The 20,692-nt window shown below is 42.9% G+C and overlaps 1 protein-coding gene across 2 annotated transcripts; it reads left to right on the top strand.

The window, feature by feature from the left end:
• Nucleotides 1-1,781: 1,781 nt before the first annotated feature.
• On the top strand, nucleotides 1,782-17,197 carry HTATSF1 (HIV-1 Tat specific factor 1). Of its 2 annotated transcripts, XM_083422490.1 has the most exons (9): nucleotides 1,782-2,353; nucleotides 7,391-7,595; nucleotides 7,998-8,045; nucleotides 9,592-9,746; nucleotides 9,995-10,158; nucleotides 10,975-11,074; nucleotides 12,170-12,259; nucleotides 13,318-13,455; nucleotides 15,647-17,197. In XM_083422490.1, the coding sequence occupies exons 1-9, from the start codon at nucleotides 2,183-2,185 to the stop codon at nucleotides 15,929-15,931; spliced, it is 1,356 nt and encodes a 451-aa protein (XP_083278616.1). In that variant the 5' UTR covers nucleotides 1,782-2,182; the 3' UTR covers nucleotides 15,932-17,197. The 2 variants fall into 2 exon arrangements, with proteins under 2 accessions (XP_083278616.1, XP_083278617.1); XM_083422491.1 differs by lacking the exon at nucleotides 7,998-8,045 and having other exon boundaries at nucleotides 2,056-2,353.
• Nucleotides 17,198-20,692: the final 3,495 nt, after the last annotated feature.

The following is a 20,692-nucleotide window of genomic DNA, read 5'->3' as shown; positions in this document are numbered from 1 at the left end:
GGCCTGACCTGGCGGAGGAGAGCAGGAGGAGAGTGGGTGGCAGGTTTCCCATGCCTTTCCTACCCTGAAATGTGCGCCCTGGGCAGTGTGGGCATATGCTCTGCCACTGGTGTATACAGGGAACTGTGCTTTGGGTGGAGGGTCTAGAACATGGGTAAGCAGCTTAAGGCCCAGGTGCCAGATCCGGCCCAATCGCCTTCTAAATCTGGCCTGCTCAAAAAAACAAACAAACAAAAAAATCTGGCCTGCAGATAGTCGGGGAATCAGCATGTTGTTACATGAGTAGAATGTGTCCTTTTATTTAAAATGCATCTCTGGGTTATTTGTGGGGCATAGGAATTCATTCTTTTCTTCTTTTCCCCCAAAATATAGTCTGGCCCCCCACAAGGTCTGAGGGAAAGTGGACCGGCCCCCTGCTGAAAAAGTTTGCTGACCCCTGGTCTAAAACTTTAATTCTGGCTGAGGGGAGCCCAAGTCCACCATACCTCCCACTGAAATTCATCAAGTGGGGTCTTGGGTCTTGATACTTTGGGATAAGGTTACCAGATTTTTTTTCAAAGAATCCGGGGATACTTTTTTTTTTGAAAAGAGAAAAAAGAAGTTATTAAAAAAGGTTGTTTTTTTAAAAACAAATTAAGAAGTACTATCTTTTCTTCTGTGGTCTCTGTCTCATGGCCTTCCTCTGGGCCCCGGCTAGCTGCCGTGGAGTGGGCTCAGGTCAGGCCTGGGCTCGGCCATGTGTCCTTGCCCTCCTGGTGCTCTCCTACCTCCTCCTCAGTGGCGGCAGTGGCAGGTCGGGGCTCCCCTCTTTCTTCACCTTCCTCTTTCTCTCTCTTCCTTCTCCTTATCCCTGCATCAGCTCCAGGGTTTTCCTGGCGCCGGAGTGCCGCTGGGCAGTCGGCTGGGTAGCCAGGCACTGTCGCTCCCAGCTCGATTTGGGTTGGGGGGGTCTGCAGTTCCCCCAGTTGACGCACTGGGTATCGCTGGTTCCCCCTCAACAGTAGCAGCCTCAGCAGCCCAGAGTCAGCCTGGTAGTGCAGTTGGTTCTGGCTGGCTTCAAGAGCTGCTCACTGCCATGGCATCCGCCATTTTGCCTCACCAAGTCCCCATATGTCATGATGTGTCTTGTGCTGTTGAACCAATCATGGAACATTCATTCCCTACTAATAAATCTACAATACTTAAAATATAAATCCAGGGACATTAAATGAAATCTGGGGACATTCTGGGGACGGATTTTGTCCATGGACAGAATCATAAATCTGGGGACTGTCCCCGGGAAATGGGGACATCTGGTAACCATACTTTGGGAGGCACAGCAAAAATGCTGCTTTGTCCCAAGAGAAATAAAAATCGGTTTGCGGCATGAGCCCGTGGACGTTGCCTTGGAAACAACCACTAGTGAATTCAGTGGGGCTTCCAGGTCCAAATAAGCAGAGTCGGGCAATCAGGATGATCAGGGGCTCGGAGCCAACCATCAGCCAATGGAAGGAATATTTTTATTTTGTTTTGACATCAGCCAATGGTTTGGAAAAAGAGCTTCAAAGAAGAGATCCCCTGATGGGACTATCAGGTACCAGAGCACGTGCGCCTTGCTCTCATGAAAAGAGGGGGTGTAGGGGGGTGTCTCCCTCATTCGTCCCCCCACCCTCCAGATAATGAGGAGCGTCTCTCATTGGCTCCTAGATCTTGCTTTTCAATTGGGTGCTTTAAAAAATACACATCACGTGGCTACGCCTTTGCGCCTCTCCCCGCGGACTTCCGCTCTTGCGCAGTGGAATTCTTCCTCAGCCTTTTGTAGAAAATCATAAAACCATCAACCGGATCCACTAAACAAATAAATTAAAGGGCTGAGGTGGATAATATTTCTGTGTGTGTACAGACGGAGAAGGGGGGGGAGGGGGTAACGGTCATTTCCCGCGCATGCGCCGTTCGCTTCTTCCATAACCGGCGGTTGTGAGGCGGGTCGTGTGTGGAGATGTGACAGGACTAGCGTCGCATGTGGAGCAGGGCGGGGCTGCGCCTGCGCAAGAGCAGCCGTGGTGCGAGACCGCGCGCAGGCGCCCTGAACGGCTTCGTGCAGCCCGGCGGCTCCCGAGTAGGAGGCGGCGGCGGCATCTGAGGCGCGGCCTAGCTTGTGAGGCGCGTTTTTTACCTCGTCAGCCTGGGTTCCGGCAACAACATGAGTATCGGCGGCTCGGATCGGAACGAGGAGTTCTACCAGCAGCTGCGGCTGCAGGAGCTGTACGGCAAAAAGGACGAGGAAGGCGGCGAGGACCCTTTCACGTACACGGACCCGGCGGACGGGACGCAGTACGAGTGGGATCGCGACAAGAGGGCCTGGTTCCCGAAGGTGAGGGGCGGGGCCTGTCATGGCAGGGACAGGGAAAGACGCCGCCGCTGTTTCTTTGCTTCTGATTTCATTACGTTTGTATGCCGACTTTCATCCAAAGATCTCAAGGCGGTTCACAGCACAAAAACACAAAATACATAATATAAAAGCAAGAACCGGAGCAAAGTATGACTTAGCCTTGCTCTCGTTTATTGCTGCTATTTATACCGTGGCCAAAATGTTCTGAGTGCAGGTTAATAATGATCATGGTTATAATAATAGTAATATTGGTGGCCCGGGTTTGTATGGGGCCTTTTACAGGCTGGCCCAAAGGAGGTGATGGAACCAATGGTAGCTCGCTGTGACTTGTTTGCAAAACACTTTGAGCATAAAATTGCTTGCATCCACCAAGACTTTGACTCTGCTGTTACAGCAGATGAATCTCATGAGGTGTCCAGAGCACAGTCTAGTCCTGTTATTGGATGAGTTTCAGTTGGTAAGGCTTGAGGATGTGGACAAGGTGCTCGGATCAGTCAGGGCAACAACTTGCACACTGGAGTCTAGACCCTTGCCCCTCTTGGCTGATAAAAACCAGCAGGGAGGGAACAGCTGGGCCAGGGAGGTGATCAATGCCTCTTTAAGAGAGGGGGTGGTCCCTGCCTGTTTGAAATAAGCAGTGGTAAAACCACTCCTTAAGAAACCTTCCCTGAATTCAGAAAACCTAACTAACTACTGGCCAGTTGCTAATCTTCCTTTCCTGAGCAAGGTTCTAGAGTGAATAGTCACGGACCAGATCTAGGCGCTTTTGGAAGAAACGGATTTTTCTGGATCAATTTCAATTGGGGTTTAGGCACAGTTTTTGGCACAGAAACTGCTTTGGTCACCGTGTATGATTTCTGTCAAGAGAGAGAGAAGGGATACATGTCCCTGTTAATTGTTCTCGACCTCTCAGCAGCTTTCGATACCATTGACCATGGTATCCTTCTGGAGCGACTCTCCAAACTAGGGGTGTGTGGCAACACTTTGCAGTGGTTCCAGTCCTACTTGGATGGCCGTTCCCAGAGAGTGCTACTTGGGGAATGCTTTTCAACCCCGTGGAACCTTCAGTGTGGGGTTCCACAGGGCTCAATCCTATCCTCCGTGTTGTTTAACATCTGCATGAAACCACTGGGTGGGGTTATCCAGAGGTTTGGAGCATTTTTTTGTCAGCAGTATGCTGATGACACTTAGCTCTATTTCTCCTTTACATCTGCAGGTGAGGTAGTGGAAGTGCTGGACCAGTGTCTTGCCTTGGTAATGGATTGGATGAGAGCCAACAAACTGAAGCTCAATCCAGATAAGACTAAGGCACTGTTAGTGGGTGATTCCCCAGACCAGATGACTGGGACATCACCTGCTATTGATGGGGTTACACATCCTCTCAAGGAGCAGGTTCGCAGCTTAGGGGTACTCTTTCACCCTTTGATGTTGCTGGAGGCTCAGGTGGCCTCAGTGGTCCGGAGTGCCTTCCATCAGCTTCAGCTGTTGTCTATGATCTGGTAACTTCAAGGTTAGATTATTGCAATGTGTTATACGTAGGGCTGTCTCAGAAACTTCAGCTAGTGCAGAATTCAGCAGCCAGGTTGCTCAGAGCAAGACGGTTTGAGCATATTACACTGATCCTGATCTGACTGCACTGGCTACCAATTAGTTTCCAGGCCCAATTCAAAGTGCTGGTTTTGACCTATAAAGCTTTAAACGGTTCAGGACCACAATACCTCAAGGACCGCCTCTTCCATATGAACCTACTCGGACTCTCAGATCATCTTCTGAAGCCCTCCTTCGTGTGCCTCCTCCTTGAGAGGACTGGAGGGTGAAAGCAGGAGAATGGGGCCTTTTCTGCAGTGACTCCCTGTCTGTGGAATGCTTTCCCCAGGGAAGTTTGCCTGGCACTTTCATTATACACCTTCAGGTGCCAGGCAAAAATGTTCCTTTTTAACCTTTGGTTGAGCGGATTGACATCCAACATCCTGTACCCTTTTAAAATGTGGCTCTTTTTTCGGGGGGGGGGTGTTATTGGGTCATTTTTCTTATTTTGATTTTATATATTGTAATCTTTTCTGTGAACTGCCCTGAGACCTCTGGGTATAGGGCAGTATATAAATTTAATAAACAAATAAATAAAATAAACAGCCCAGCAATATCTGCAGAGCCAAAGCCCACCCACCCCCCGCAGCCCCAAGTCCACTTAGAGCTAGGGTACAGTTAAGGAATCATAATCATAATACAAATAAGTGGTGTTAATGTTAGCCAAGCTTTTTGCTTTGAGGCTGTTCTTAATATTCTCTGAATTGGACTGGTAGTTTTTGCTCTGGTGTGCTGTGCAGTGCAGCAATTCCTCCCTCCCAGGAAATACAAATTGGAGATCTATGTCTTTTACTTTTATTTCATGTGGGAAAATTCCATGTATGCCTGGTCCCCACATTGGCAGAGTTAATTAATGTTTATATGCAAATTTACTTTGGAGTGACCTTTGTCCGTTTTGTTTTTTAGTATGTGAATTATAAAACTTACTTTGAAGAAGAAAAACACTATTTCAAAAAGGTCTTGATTTGCAGTCTATTGACAGTAGTGCAGTAATTTCCCTCACAGCTCAGTTGCCACGGCAGCCACTGTGGAGAATTATCTTAATGTTTTAGATTGACATGTGCCCTGTGGATGCGAGCTGAATCAGTGATGTAAAATATTTTCAAAGTTTGTTTTGATGCCATGTAGCTAATAATAATAATTTTATTATTTGTATCCCACCCATCTGTACATGCATTTGTCTTTGAAGACAACACTTTGTGTTTCGTAATTGATTTTAGAATTTTCAGTGAAATTTGTAAAGAGGAAAGTAATAATAATAATAATAATAATAAAGGAATAGGAATATAAGAAGAGCCTGCTGCATCAGGCCAATGACACTTATAAATCCAGCATCCAGTTCCCACAGTGCCCAACCGGATGCCCCAGTGGGAAACCCTCAAGCAGGGCCCCAGCACAGCAGCCCTCTCATCTCCTACTGTGGTTTCCAGCAACTGGGTATTGAGAAGCCTTTCTGCCTCCCAACTGTGGTGGCAGAGTATATCCATTGTGGCTGGTGGCCATAATGATAGCATTACTGTCCACAAATCCTCTTTTAAAGCCTGTTCCATAAAGTGAGTTCCATAGTTTTAAGGAAGTGCTGCGTGAAGACTTTATCTGTGCTGAATTTTCCAAGAGGAAGGTGGGTGAGTGAAGCTCTTGGGGCTCTCCTACTATGCGTATTAATATGAGTACAATAGTGTAACTCCAAAGTATCTCCTAGAAAGATCAACATTAACAAATGAAACTAAGTAGGGGAAATACTTTTTAATGTTCATTTGATAAAGTAACCTATAAGGAAACACTATTGCATTATGCTAGGGGTGGCTAATCTTTGGCTTTCCAGATGGTAACTGAATTTTAATTCCCATCAACCGCAAGTAGCATGGCCAGTGCTCAGGGATGAGGAGAGCAGGAGTCCAGCAGCATCTGGAAGGCAGCAAGTTAGCCACTTCTGTATTAAACAATGCCATACCCTTTCGAATTTTGTAAGGGGTTGTCCTTATAAGTTTTATAAATAGATAAAATTATAATGAAAAAAAATGCTACAAAGAACAATTTAGAAGGAATAAAAAGATGGCATTGCATCAGTGTCATATTTTGTTTCAGATACAGTGAAGTACCTGCAAAGAATTGCACAGGTCAGACATAATTTCTCTTCCACCCCCCTTCCCCATTTCCAGTTTCTTGGGAGAGAAACTGTTCTTCACTTTGTGCTCCTGTGCTCAGCGAAAAGTTGGGTGGGGAGCTCATCATCCTTGTCCAATAGGGGAGGTACACTTTCCACAGTGAACAGGCCTGTAGATCCCTTCTTAGGGTAGTTCACTGTTACATTGGAAAGTTAAAAACAACATACAGTAACAAAAAGGTAAAGAGCTCTTTCCCCTTCTTAACACCAAGCAGTAGTCTAGGTGAAGAGATTTTTTATTTATCCAGACTTTCTAGCTCTTTTTTGAAATCCTGGCTGTAAATTATTTTATGCTGCCTCTGTGCAAGGAGGTTACTTACTTTTTAAAAAAACCTGTTATTGTACAGGGTGAGTCCTTTAAAAGAGGCCCCATGGATACAGAGTACACATGTTCCACGGGGCCTCTTTTCAAAGACTCATCCTGTATAAAGCACATTCTATATTTTTCTGTTTGCTGCCTCGGGAATGCTTATTAATAGGTTGTCAAATGTTGTTCTTTCAGGATAAATATAAATCATTAGGGACTTAATCTCTTAGATATGCAAAGCTGCTGTGGTTCACAAAATGACTTGTACTGATGTACCTATAGCAGCATCCTTATACCTTGTATACCAGCTGGCTGGGACTGATGGCAACTGTAGTGTGAAACTGCTGGAGAAGGCATGTTGGGGAAGGCTGTTATAAAAGATGCATGTTTGTCCTCCTATACTGTCATTTGCAGTTCCATTATGAAAGGCCTCTGCCCCATAATTTAAAAAATAGAATATGATCATCATGATTTGTTTCAGTGTTTAGATTGGTACATTTATCACATGTAGTAGCTCTGGGGAGCAGGTGGCGCTGTGATCTAAACCACTGAACCTCTTGGGCTTCCCAATTGCAAGGTCGATAGTTCGAATCCGCATGCCAGGGTGATCTGCCGTTGCTCTGTCCCAGCTCCTGCCAACCTAGCAGTTCAAAAGCATGCCAGTGCAAGTAGATAAATAGGTACCACTGTGGCATGAAGGGAAATGGCATTTCCATGTGCTCTGGCACTCGTCACAGTGTCCTGTTGCACCAGAAGCTGTTTAATCATGCTGGCCACATGACCTGGAAAAACTGTCTGCAGCCAATCACCGGCTCCCTCAGCCTGAAAGCGGAGATGAGCGCTGCACACCATAGTCAAATTCGACAGGACTTAACCATCCAAGGGTCCTTTACTTTTACCTTTACCTAGTAGCTCAGACGGAATCCCTTATCTATCTCTACTCTGAATTCTCTTTTAGGTTACTGAAGATTTCCTGGCAACATATCATGCTAACTATGGCTTCCCCACTGAAAGTTCAGATAATTCATCTGCATCTCTTACAAAGACTGAATCTAAAACTCCTAAAGATTCAAAGAATACCAAGATCCAGCAGCCAACAGATCCAAAAGCATCTCAGGCAACAGATCTTAAACAAAGAGGAGAGAAAAGAAAACCTGATGCAGGCAAGGGGCCCCGTTGTGCATGACTTAGAAGTAGTCTGCTGCTCAAGAAGAAATGTCTATTTCTGTGGAGTTGAGCATTTAACAGCTTCAGTGGCAATGTTGCATGCATCTTCATACTGAAAGATCTCATTACCATTCAGAAAGACTACTTAATCTCTTCTGAAAGTCTAAATTTTAAAGAATCAAATGACAGGCAACTTTTAATGATTTGTGATCTTTGGTAAAGCTGCATAAATGTGAATATAGGAAGCTGCCTTAGGTCATGTCAGACTGTTTGTCTGTCTAACCCAATAGTGTCAGCTCTGATTGGCAGCAGTTCTCTATGGTCTCATGTGAATTTCTGTGGTCTCGTGCTGGTTTAGAACTGCAACATAACTAATCTAATCATGATCTGCTCCTTAGGATGGTTTCATGTTGAAGAACAGAGAAACACAAATGTATATGTGACAGGTAAGAAAAAAAACTCTTGGCATTTGCAGATTGCTGAAGATGCATTGGGAAGCCTTATGGTTGAAAGTCAAACCTTATGGTTAGGAAGACAGGTGTATCTGAATATACTTTAAAAATATATTATTTTACTTTGGATTGCATAAAAGCTTTGCAGTGGAGCAAAACCTTTCTGGAAGTTGAAGAAGAGAAAAATGATGGAATTTTATTCAGGATTTTAATACAGTTTAGCTGGCTGGAATATAGGAAATAAAATAAAATAAAATAATAAAACAAAACAATACCACCAGGGAAATTGTAGGTGGGTAACGCTAACAACAAAATAACCTATTAAAAACTGGGTTATGTGCGTATATTTGAGAAACACGTAACAGAAATTATTACGCAGAAGTTATTTATGCTGAAATGTGCGAATTTTTTGTCAGCCTCCTACCTTCTCCATTGCTTTTCTGCTTAACTATAATGGAGAGCCACATTTTGTCCATTTAGTGGTGATATGGATACTACTGACTCTTAGGCAAGTGGGACCTGCAACTGCTAACAAATCCCCTTTAGGCAAGTTCATTCCATCCAAGTTAGAAAGCTGTCTTATAGCAAGTCAGGCCATTGGTCCATCCAACAGAAAAATGCCTACGCTGCCAGTGGCCCTCTAGGTTTCTGAAGAGCCTTTCCAGCCCTCTCTGGGGATGCCAGGGATTGAATCTGGGACCTTGTGCATACAAAGCATGTGAATTATGACCCCTTTCTGTTGTTCAACACTTGCAAAGTGCTTACAATTTTCTAAGTACTGTACGGATATTAAAAGTTAAGAAAGTTGCTGCCTGCAGACTTACAATCTGACATATTTCTGTTGAAATACAAAAAGTATATACGTTAATGAAATGGGGAAATAAAAGGAAATTAGGCGTGGAACAGCTATACTTTAGCAGCTGTTGAATGGGACCAGATTGATCTCTCTCTTGCTCCAGATCTCTTGGTGGGTAGCAGAAGCCAGAGTGTGTCTCTCTTCAGCTCTGCATCCCTGATGCAGTTCTCCAGCTTACGTCAGTTGTCCATAAAACCTTTTTTGTGGCACTGAAACACGAGGACTGTGACTCCTTTCCTTCCTAGTACCCCCTCCTGCAACTTCTGCTCCCGTCCTGTCTGCTCCTGAACGTGCCAAAGCAGAGTTGATGTTTGAAGTTCCAGGTGCTTTCCATGGATTCATTCTGGAAGGCTCCTCTGGGTCAGGATCATCAGATTTCAACTCTGGAAAAGGGAGGGAGAGTGAGCTGTGCTTCATGACCTCCCTGAATACCGCAAGAAATACCTGCTTTCATTAAAACAGTTCACTGCATGGCACATACTTTGGGATCTTCCACTGTGTTCTTAAGTCCAAAAGCCAGGAGATAATGCCAGAAAGCGTGTGAGTAGGGAAGACTAAAGATATATTGAAGAACACCAGGAACCTTGTGATGAGTTAGAATCCTCTATTTGATTCTTCTGTATAAATTGATTTTGTGAAGTTGGCACGTGTATTTCTTGCAATTGTTTAAATTTATTTCCACAGGTTTGCCACCAGACATTACAAAAGATGAGTTTGTGCAGGTTATGTCAAAATGTGGTATTGTTATGCGTGATCCACAAACAGAGGAGCCTAAAATTAAACTTTACAAAGACAAAGAAGGAAATCTTAAAGGAGATGGGCTCTGCTGCTACTTAAAGGTTAGTTGTATGCTTCAGTTATACTTTCACAATGATGCTTTCAGCCTTTCACTTGTCTCTTTGTTACTTTGAATTTTATTTTTATTTTGAGCAGTCACTGGGACTTCAAGGTAGCTTATTATGGTAATTTTTTTTGTAAGTTTTACCTCTTCACAAGCCAGACTTTGTTGTTTAGGTGGAAGGTAAGAGTCCTTCCACCTAAGTCTGAATTACCTCTTCTAATTTTTTGTTTTTATTTTTAATAATAGAGAGAATCTGTTGAATTAGCATTAAAACTATTGGATGAAAATGAAATTAGAGGCTACAAATTGCATGTGGAAGTTGCACAGTTTCAACCAAAGGGAGAGTACGATGCCAGCAAGAAGAAAAAGAAATGCAAGGACTACAAGAAGAAGCTGTCTCAACAACAAAAGTGTGTAGTCATTTCTGTAAATAAAATTGGCTTTTACATTACTGGGAGGAAATATAGAGGCTAAAACCTGAAGTCTAAAAATAAGTCATTCATTTAAACCAGTGAAACAAAGTTTCTAAACTGTCTGCCACACCTTGCAGTTGGCTGTTATACCTTTTATGATTTCTAAACTTCAGGATATTTTGTTGATACTGAGTGTGCTGTCGTTTAAAGCTATGTCCACGCTTATTTTTGTATTAAGTAGAGTAAGCCTGCAGCTATACATGCTTGGCAAAAAAAGAAAGAAGAATTGTAAAAATGAAAAGGGAGGTAGATGTCAGGGGAAAAATACTTTGACAGTTGCACCTGGCCTTGCATCCGGTGTGTTTTGACTATATGTGATATTGGCTTTAGGCGCGATCTCCAGAATGTAACCTCCATGTAAGTTGAGGGCTTACTCTAGTGGTGTGACATTTTTACCACAGTTTTTTTTTTACAGCAGCTGCCTGATACCTTTATCTCAAAAGCTGCTCCAAATTTCACAAGGGACTAGCTTCAAACTAAATATATACTGCTGGTGCTGAGTTCAGTGGGGCTTAGCCCGAGGTAAGTGAGTATGGGATTGCAGCCTTCTTTAAATTGCCAGAGACTCAAATCAGGTGGTTTTCCAATAGTTTTTCAGATTCAGGTTGCTAGCTTCGTTATGTGTTATGAAATAACTGCCGGTGCTGAGACCTTGATTTAGGAAATATCAAATTTAATGGTTTTTCCCCAACAAACTCTTATAGAAACTGAAGAGATCAGCCCCAACCCCTTACTATTGCTTCATTTCATTAGACTGCTGGATTGGAGACCGGAGAAGAAAGATGGCAGTGTTCGAATGCGGCACGAGCGTGTTATCATTATCAGGAACATGTTCCACCCAAGCGATTTTGAGGTAGGGAAGCACATCACCCCCCCCCCTTTTTTTTTAATGTAAGGCACAGAAGCTGGGAATGGCAAGTGCAGGTAGTCATGCTAGGAAAAGAATCTAAACTGAAACTGCAGCATGCTTTTTAGGACCAACTAATAATAATAATAATTTTTATTTATACCCTGCCCTCCTCAGCCAAGGCCAGGCTCAGGGCAGCTAACAAGCAATAATAAAAACAAGTTGAATGAATACAACTTAAAAACAAGATTAAAAGAGAACAATTAAAATATTGAAACATTAAAATGCAGCCTCATCACAGGAGGAGAAAGGAAAAAGAAAAAAGAAAGAGGGGGAGGGAATCAGATTGGCTCCAAGCCAAAGGCCAGGCGGAACAACTCTGTCTTACAGGCCCTGTGGGGCCCTGGTCTCATGAGACAGAGTGTTCCACCAGGCCGGAGCCAGAGTTGAAAAGGCCCTGGCTCTGCTTGAAGCCAATCTAACTTCCTTAGGGCCTGGGACCACTAGGGTGTTGTTATTTATGGACCTTGAGGCTCTCTGTGGGGCATACCAGGAGAGGCGGTCCCGTAGGAACGAGGGTCCTAGGCCGTGAAAAAGATACATGATAGGTATCTGAAGAAGTGTGCATGCACACAAAAGCTTATATTTAGAACAAACTTAGTTGGTCTCTAAGGTGCTACTGGACTATTTTTAATTTTTTTATTTCGACTGTGTCAGACCAACATGGCTACCTACCTGAATTTAAAGATGTGGTTCTTTTAATTCTAAGAAAATATTGTAAAAGGATATTTTATTTCATGTATACTTTGTTCATTTATACCACTTGTTCTTTTTCACATGGGCAACACAGTAGCCCTGCTAAGATTCCATAAATGTTGACCAGAAGCATTCTGTCCTGTAAGGAAGACGTTTTTCTTTTGGAGTTATGCTTTGAGCATCAGATGAATATGAAACCCAATTTCAATAATACTCATTAAACAGTTTGGCCAGGTTTGGCTTAGTGTCTCAGGATGGTATAGCCAGTATGTGGAAATTCTTGTTTCTGAAGCAATGTTGGAAAATGCTTTTAAGACGTAATCTTGTAACTGGATCTTTTTGCAGGAAGATCCTTTAGTGCTAAATGAGATAAGAGAAGATCTTCGGACAGAATGTGAAAAGTTTGGACAAGTAAAGAAAGTCATTCTATTTGACGTAGGTAATTTTACATGATCATAGTTGTTAGCTGTATGTAGCAGATACTTAAATTGTATTCAGTGTTAAATATTTTGCTTTTTTTTGAGAAACTGTTTTAGAAGAAGTTTAGATTCACTGCCAGATACGTTTAAAGTTTCTTGGATTTAAAATGCTTCACTTTATTAATAAATAGCCCCCATCCTCCTGAGGAGCTCAGGGTGGTATTTCTCTGTCTTCTTCCTCTCCTCTTGATCCTCACAGCTATCCTGCAAGGTAGGTTAGATTGAGAGATGTGGACTAAGATCACCAAGACACCATTGTGTCTGAACAGGGAACGGATTCTAGGTCTCCCAGGTAGAAAATCTATTATTCTGTCTAGTACACCATACTAAACAGACAGATAGTCAGTGAAGATGGTGCCTCGCAAGAATGTGTTTAAGCGGCTATAGAATTCTGATGTTGATACTGCCATTGTAAGTATAGGTAAAGGTACCCCTGCCCGTACGGGCCAGTCTTGACAGACTCTAGGGTTGTGCGCCCATCTCACTCAAGAGGCCCGGGGCCAGCGCTGTCCAGAGACACTTCTGGGTCACGTGGCCAGCGTGACATCGCTGCTCTGGCGAGCCAGAGCCGCACACGGAAACGCCGTTTACCTTCCCGCTAGTAAGCGGTCCCTATTTATCTACTTGCACCCAGGGGTGCTTTCGAACTGCTAGGTTGGCAGGCGCTGGGACCGAACGATGGGAGCGCACCCCGCCGCGGGGATTCGAACCGCCGACCTTTCGATCGGCAAGCCCTAGGCACTGAGGCTTTAACCCACAGCGCCACCCGCGTCCCATTGTAAGTATATAGGCTGACAAATATTTAAGATATTTAGGAATATGGTGTGATGATAGCCATCTCGTAATGTTTTCAGAGTTTCTTTCTTTCTGGAAGTGATTCTCTGGTACCATGGTACTTTTATAGTATTCTTGCTCTTGAAGTCCCAGTAGTCTTCTAAAATCTGTCATTATGTTTAAGCGTATAAAGGCCTAGATTGGATTTGATAGCCTCTGGCTCTCTTTTGTTTTTTATAGAGGCACCCAGATGGTGTTGCTTCTGTGTCATTTAAAGAAGCAGAAGAAGGAGATGTCTGCAAACTGGCACTCAATGGGCGATGGTTTGGTGGACGTCAGCTCTCTGTGGAGACATGGGATGGTGTAACAGATTATCAGGTGTGTCTCTAATAATAATAATAATAATAACAACAACAACAACTAACTAACTAACTAACTAACTTATTATTTATATCCTGCCCATCTGGCTGGGTTTCCCCAGCCACTCTGGGTGGCTTCCAACAAAACACTAAAATACAATAACCTATTAAACATTAAAAGCTTCCCTAAACAGGGCTTTTAGCTGTTTGAGAGATATTTGAAGCTATGTCTGTATATGATGCATTACATAGAGGCTGCTTTCAGGAATCATATTGTAGGTTAGAAACCAACACATCCCCTCTGGCCGGCTAGCCCAGGGTGAAAGCTCTGGATCTCAGGCATTGATAATCACAATGGAGAATTGGAAATTTGAGTACTTTATATTTTCAAAGTACTTTCTCACTTTAAGTTTTGCTCTGCAGTCATGATTCCAATAAAAATTTTGGTTCCCTTCCCCCGCAGGAATGAGCCCCTTTTTGAAGTGGTGCAACAAAGCATGTCCCTTTTAACCCGTAACAACAAAAAAAGTCACCTTAAATTTAGCCAGTGGCATAACATGCTGTTACATTCTCCCCTCATCCCCTGGGCTCATCCAGCTTATTACTATTAATGCAGACCTTTCCATATACATGTTGCTTTACAAAGAATGAGAAGATTCTCATGGTGGTGTATAATTCAGGAAACAATAGAAGGGAGACAACAGAGGGGACATAGGAGGAAATGGTTATAGATCACTGCAAGTCCCTTTGGGTTTGGTGCAGCTTACTTATTAGCAAAGATGTATAGGAGCATTCTTTAGTTCCACAAATCCCATTTATTTCAATGGAATTAACTTAGGAATGATTAACTTTTCAAGTTGATTTGAGTGGGGCCAGTGTAATTCACAGCACAGATCTGTTCACAAGGAAGTCCCTTTGAGCTCAACAGGACTTACTCTTAGGCGAGTGTATCCAGGATTGCAATCTAAATTGAGCTGGATCCCAATTCATCATTTTGAATTTTTATTAATTTGTTTTTGTTTGTTTAGTTTACCGTTTTTTAATACCATCATATATAGAAGATTATTAGACATCTTAAACTGAGATTAGGATGGGTACAGATATTTATTCTGTGAACTTGAGTGTGGTATATAAATGCAATAAATAAGAGTTTTAAAGATCTGGTCTTTCTTATAGGTCATACATTTTATGTGATACTCACCTGAATTTACCGTATTTTTCGCCCTATAGGACGCACCGTCCCATAAGGCGCACCTAGTTTTTTGGGGGGGAAATAAAGGAAAAAAATTATTTCCCCCCCAGGCGCGGGGTTGGGGAAGCCCGAGCTTCCCCCGACCCCAGCCCCCAAACAGGCAGCTCTCTGCAAGCCGTGGGAGCCCAGTGCTGGCTCCCGCTGCTAGCGGAGAGGTCCGCGAAGCCTGGACGCGCTGAGCTCAGCGCGCGCAGGCTTCGGCATGCAGGCACGTCTCCGCCAGCAGCGGGAGCGCTCCCGCTGCTAGCGGAGAGGTCCGCGAAGCCTGGGCGCGCTGAGCTCAGCGCGCGCAGGCTTCGGCATGCAGGCACCTCTCCGCCAGCAGCGGGAGCGCTCCCGCTGCTAGCGGAGAGGTCCGCGAAGCCTGGGCGCGCTGAGCTCAGCGCGCGCAGGCTTCGGCATGCAGGCACGTCTCCGCCAGCAGCGGGAGCGCTCCTGCTGCTAGCGGAGAGGTCCGCGAAGCCTGGGCGCGCTGAGCTCAGCGCGCGCAGGCTTCCGCATGCAGGCACCTCTCCGCCAGCAGCGGGAGCGCTCCTGCTGTTTGCGGAGAGGTCCGCGAAGCCTGCATTCGCCCCATAGGACGCACCCAGATTTCCCCTTCATTTTTGGAGGGGAAAAAGTGCGTCCTATAGGGCGAAAAATACGGTAGATCTGATGTTTAAAGCTTTGTATACAGAAGACATTGAAACTTAGGTCTGTCTCACACTTAAATCCACTTAGGCTTTCAGCAGCCTTAAGTCTTCTTGTACTGTTTGTTCATAAGAGTTTTATTTGTGTGTGTTTTTAGTGCAGTTAATTTACTTTAGGCTTGAGGGGCATTCCTGCAATATAAATGTAATACTTAGCATAGGTTTTGGTTAGGTTTCTGAAGCTTTGATTATTAAGTCACAAGCAGAAAGCTCCCCCACCCCCTTTTTGGCACAAAAACATTTACATATACTTTCATATGTGATCGCAGGTTGAGGAGACTTCAAGAGAAAGGGAAGAGAGACTGAAGGGTTGGCAGAAGTTTTTAGGTGATCCAAATACAGAAATGCCGAAAACAGCATCTGACGCAGATTCTTCAGAAACTGGTGTCCAGCTCCCAGAAGGAGTTCAGCCATCTAAAGATAATAGTGCATCTGAGGGTGGCCCAAAGAGTGAAGCAGCTGAGAGAGGAGATAATGGTGAGCGTACCAACGAAGATGTCACAGCATCCACAGATAGCAGCGTTGCAGGCAGTGACGAGGAAGCAGAGACCTAACGTCTTTAACTCATTTGTAAAAGCATGTATGTAGGGTAACCTTTAGACCTCTGTTATGCTGTGCTTTGAAGCAACTGCAGGCAGCATTCAAATGAATATATATGCATTACCCTGTTAAGATATCATCAGCGTGTTTTTGAAGTGTTTTATTAATAGCAGCATTTAATGATCATCTGCTGCTGCTGTCCAAGCTGTGTGTATGTGTCCATAAGTTGCCAAGAGCCTGCTGAACTGACCAGCTGTCTTACATTATACCTTTGCTTGTCTGTGTTCAAAGTCCATCATTGTAAGCAGGTACAGACTTGCAGTTCCTATTAACTGCACAATGACCTTTAGAATTACAGAGGTATGAATGCTTTTAATTTTTTTGCTCCCAATTTCCTAAATGCCCCAGTCTTTGGATGATTCCAGTACTTTTTTGGATGAGCTGGCTTTCCTGATACTATGCACTTTTAAAATAACAGATCACTGAAAATACATTACAGTATTGGCACCCTGTACATGTAGCTGGGGACTGGAAAAATAATTATCACCCACAATTAATAAAGATAAATGTTCTGAAAGTACTCTCCTGGGATGCAAAGTTTTAGATGACTGAAGTTCCCCTTTCATTTTAATTCATTTTAAATCCTGATGAGATTATATGACAAATAGGAAAAATGTGTAAATAAGCCTAACTGATCTCTGTTTTTAATTTTTTGAGGATAAATTCATATTGGAAACAAAGCGAGAGCTTGTGTGGTGGAAGTGTGATTCTTTTCTTCACCTTACTGTGTTCAGTTGTAGTTTGGTTTCAGGCATTTGTCAAGGGTGATGAGCATATAGAGCCTGGTTTTTTTTTTTTTTTGGTTTTTTTTTGTATACTTGGTTTTACTACAGGAGACTACAAACAAAATTGTTTTGCGATTCCCTCTCAAAATTGTTGCTCAGATTTTAAAAGACAGATGTTTGTTTACAGATGCACACCATTCAGAACTAGCAAACATTTGTGTTTTGGTTTTAAATGCACCTGGCTTCCAAATGTTGTATATAAAATTATTTTCCAATATCATTTTTAACAAGGTCTATCAAATCAACTGCACTAAAAACCACCAAACTGTTACTGTTTTTAAGCTCAATTCAGACATAATGAGGAACCATGAACTTCTGTGATGAGAATGAGCAGCAGTGGGCGTCTTCCTCTTAATGTTTAGCATACCTGTTTTGTATTTGGGAATATGGGATTATGTTTTAAAAAAATTAAAGAGAGATTAAATTTGCATCACATTTGGACTGTTTGCTTGCTTGAACTTGATGCCAACAGATGAAAAAGCATTTCCATATGAAAACTAGAAATTTGAGTGAACAATGAGTGTTTATTCTAGTGTTGGTGGGGTAATTTTTAGATACTATCTGTACAGCCAGGAACAACAACAACAATTTATTTATAGGCTGCCCAGCTGGCTGGGTTTCCCTAGCCATTCTGGGCGACTCCCAGTAGAATATTAAAAACACGATAAATACATCAAACATTAAAAACTTCCTTAAACAGAGCTGCCTTCAGATGTTTTCTAAAAGTCAGGTGGTTGTTTATTTCCTTGACATCTGATGGGAGGGCGTTCCACAGGGCAGGCACCACTACCAAGGAGGCCCTCTGCCTGGTTCTCTGTAATTTTGCTTCTTACAGTGAGGGAACTGCCAGAAGGCCCTTGGAACTGGACCTCGGTGTCTGGGCTGAACAACGGGGGTGGATACGCTCTTTCAGGTATACTGGACCGAGGCCGTTTAGGGCTTTAAAGGTCAGCACCAACACTTTGAATTGTGTTCGGAAACATACTGGGAGCCAATGTAGGTCTTTCAAGATGTAGTTTCGGTGGCTGCTCCCAGTCACCAGTCTAGCTGCCGCATTTTGGATTAGTTGTAGTTTCTGGGTCACCTTCAAAGGTAGCCCCACATAGAGCGCATTGCAGTAGTCCAAGCGGGAGATAACTAGAGCATGCATCACTCTGGCAAGACAGTCTGTGGGCAGGTAGGGTCCCAGCCTGCATACCAGATGGAGCCGGTAAACAGCTGCCCTGGACACAGAATTGACCTGCGCCTCCATGGACAGCTGCGAGTCCAAAATGACTCCCAGGCTGCACACCTGGACCTTCAGGGGCACAGTTACCCCATTCAGGACCAGGGAGTCCTCTCTCATTATTATTATTATGATTGGAACACCCAAAGATTGGGGCATTTAGGAAATTGGGAGCATCTTGATAATAAAAATGAATGTATTACCTATAATGCTATTTTTATTCCAATCTATATCGATTGGAATAAAAGTGGAGCAGGACACTTCAAACAATGACAAAAGGACATAATCTAAATTTATACGGCAGGCGGGAAAGCCAAGGATTAAATATAAGTTACTAATGGATGCCAAGGAAAGAGGTGGATTCTCTTGCCAGATTTAAAGTTATATTATGAGGCATCCTGCCTCTGCTGGCTTCATTAATGGATAATGGTAAATAATTCAGATATATTAGATCTGGAAGGTTCTGATAAAAGACTTTGATGGCATGCATATCTTTGGTATGGAAAAACAAAAGTACATAAGGGATTCCTGAACCATGTAAGAAAATCAATTTATGCTGTGGAAAAATATAAAAATCTTTTAGAAGGTAAAACTACATGGTGGTTATCACCATTGTAAGCAATATCAGTTAAAAAAACAAACATGGAAGGTGAATGGGCAACTTACAAAGAACTGTTAACCAAAGTAGGAAACCAATTAAAGGTGAAAAAAATGAGGATATAAGAGATTTATTAACAGATTGGATACAATACCACCAACGATCTGTTTAGGCTGGACAAAGGATTGGGTTTCAGTAAAGAGTTGTCAAGGTTTGAAAAGGATTTGTTGGGAAATAATGAAAAACTATTGTCAAAAATGTATAAACTGTTGGAATGGGAAACTAAAGATGAAGAGGTAAAAGCAATAATGATTCATTAGGTAAAAGATGTAGGGTACAATATACAACTTGCTGACTGGGAAAGATTATGGAGAGAGGATTTGAAGTTCACAGCATGCTGTACATTGAAAGAAAGTTATATGAAAATGATGTACCGATGGTATTTGACTCCCACAAGATCAGCGAAAATGTACAAAAACATATGTTGGAAGTGCAAAGAGAATGAAGGCATGTTATGCCACATGTGGATGTGCAAAAAGGCTAGAGCATTCTGGGAAATTATATACTGTATAATGAACTGAAAAAAATGTTTAAGATAACATTTGTAAAAAGAACACTCTGAAGCTTTTTTAATAGGCATTACAGGAGAAGAAATACCAGAGGATTAAAAAGACTGTTTATGTATGCAACAACAGCTGAAAGAATGCTTTTTGCCCAGAAGAGGAAACGCCAACCAAGGAAGAGTGGAAAGTGAAGATGATGGACTGCAGAAATGGCGAAAAAGACTGGGAAGATCAGTCACCCAGATGATTGTAAATTTTAAAAAGAATGGTATAAAATTATAGAGTACCCTAAGGAACAATGTAAAGATTTAAAGACGTTAGCAGGATTGATTTAGCACTTTTAATTTTTAATAGATAAAGGATTAAATAAGGATTTAATTAAAGTTGGATATATGTAATTAAATGCGGTTAAAAATAAAAAAAATGTATCTGTGGAAAACCAGAGGGGGGGGAGGAGGGAAGTCCAGGAGTTCAGGGAATCCTGCAATTGTATAAATATTGTTAAATTTAAGTTTGAATGATGTTAATGATGAAAAACTGAAAATGATTTTTTTAAAGGAAAGGTCATTCAGATTGAAATATTTTTTTGTGTAAGTTTAGCTGTACTAGACTTTATTAACTGACTAGTGTGATAGTTAATTTTAAATAAAATATTTCTGGAATTGAAATGGCTACTCTGTTATGAGAATACAAGTTCTGTGAGTCAAGTTTGTGTGTTTTTGTTATAGCACAAATTTACCTTACAATGTTCATTGTTTCAGGTTTGGTCGACGGGCAGAATAAAATCATTGCAGTATTTCCAACCTAAAATCTCCTGTGGCTAACCGTGGCCTTCTCTGCGGGTGGTCAGCCCCAGAACCAGGTGTATAACCCTAGCAGAGGGGCTTCTGGGCAGGATCAGCCAACCTGCCCAGATACCCAGTCTGCTCACTCCACCTAGAGCAGCGTGAAAGGGACTATCTCTACACGCCCAAGAAGGTGGTGGTATTCTTTTCTGATAATCATGTGCTAGGTATACAGAATGCCTTACAGCAGGAGAGGGGAACTTTTGTCCTACAGGCCAATCTTACCCCACCAATGGTCCAATTTGGCCCATGAAGTCACTTCCCTCAAATCACACCCAACTTGCAAATTAGATGGATTAACTTTAGGGTTTAATCCTGCATTAATACAAGGGAACAGGATTGCACAGCCAAGGCATCATCAGCTGATGAGTATGGATTAAAGCCCTTGGCAAAAGCTCTGGTTGAAGCAGCCTGCCCATTGTTAAGCCACTGGGCAGTGGTGGCAGGTTAAGGCTTACATAAGGGTTACATACTGTAGGCCAGAAGTGCCTGGAAAGTAGAGCAGGATCTATGGGAAGCTCTCAGAGCAGAGATCCTGCAGTAGATGGCAAGGGCTTCTGACTCTCACTTGTCTTAACAAAATTAGCAACAATGTGACTTACCTAATTAGGCTGTAAAAATGAAAAACGATAATCAGGAATGCATTTTCGTGTGAGCTCAGCTCAGTTCTAGTGCTGAAAACCAACGGCCAGGCTTCAG

The sequence above is a fragment of the Podarcis tiliguerta genome (genome assembly GCF_965153285.1).
Source record: "Podarcis tiliguerta genome assembly, chromosome: Z".
NCBI lineage: Eukaryota > Metazoa > Chordata > Lepidosauria > Squamata > Lacertidae > Podarcis > Podarcis tiliguerta.
Note: the sequence above shows the minus strand (reverse complement) of the source record. Positions and strands in the feature narration are given on the sequence as shown.

What these genes read in the sequence shown, in the direction of transcription:
- HTATSF1 (XM_083422490.1), top strand. Translation starts at nt 2,183, where the DNA reads ATGAGTATCGGCGGCTCGGATCGGAACGAGGAGTTCTACCAGCAGCTG. An exon ending in AAGCTGTCTCAACAACAAAA is followed by an intron (nt 10,159 to 10,974) that starts GTGTGTAGTCAT and finishes TCATTTCATTAG; the next exon opens with ACTGCTGGATTGGAGACCGG. An exon ending in ATGGTGTAACAGATTATCAG is followed by an intron (nt 13,456 to 15,646) that starts GTGTGTCTCTAA and finishes ATGTGATCGCAG; the next exon opens with GTTGAGGAGACTTCAAGAGA.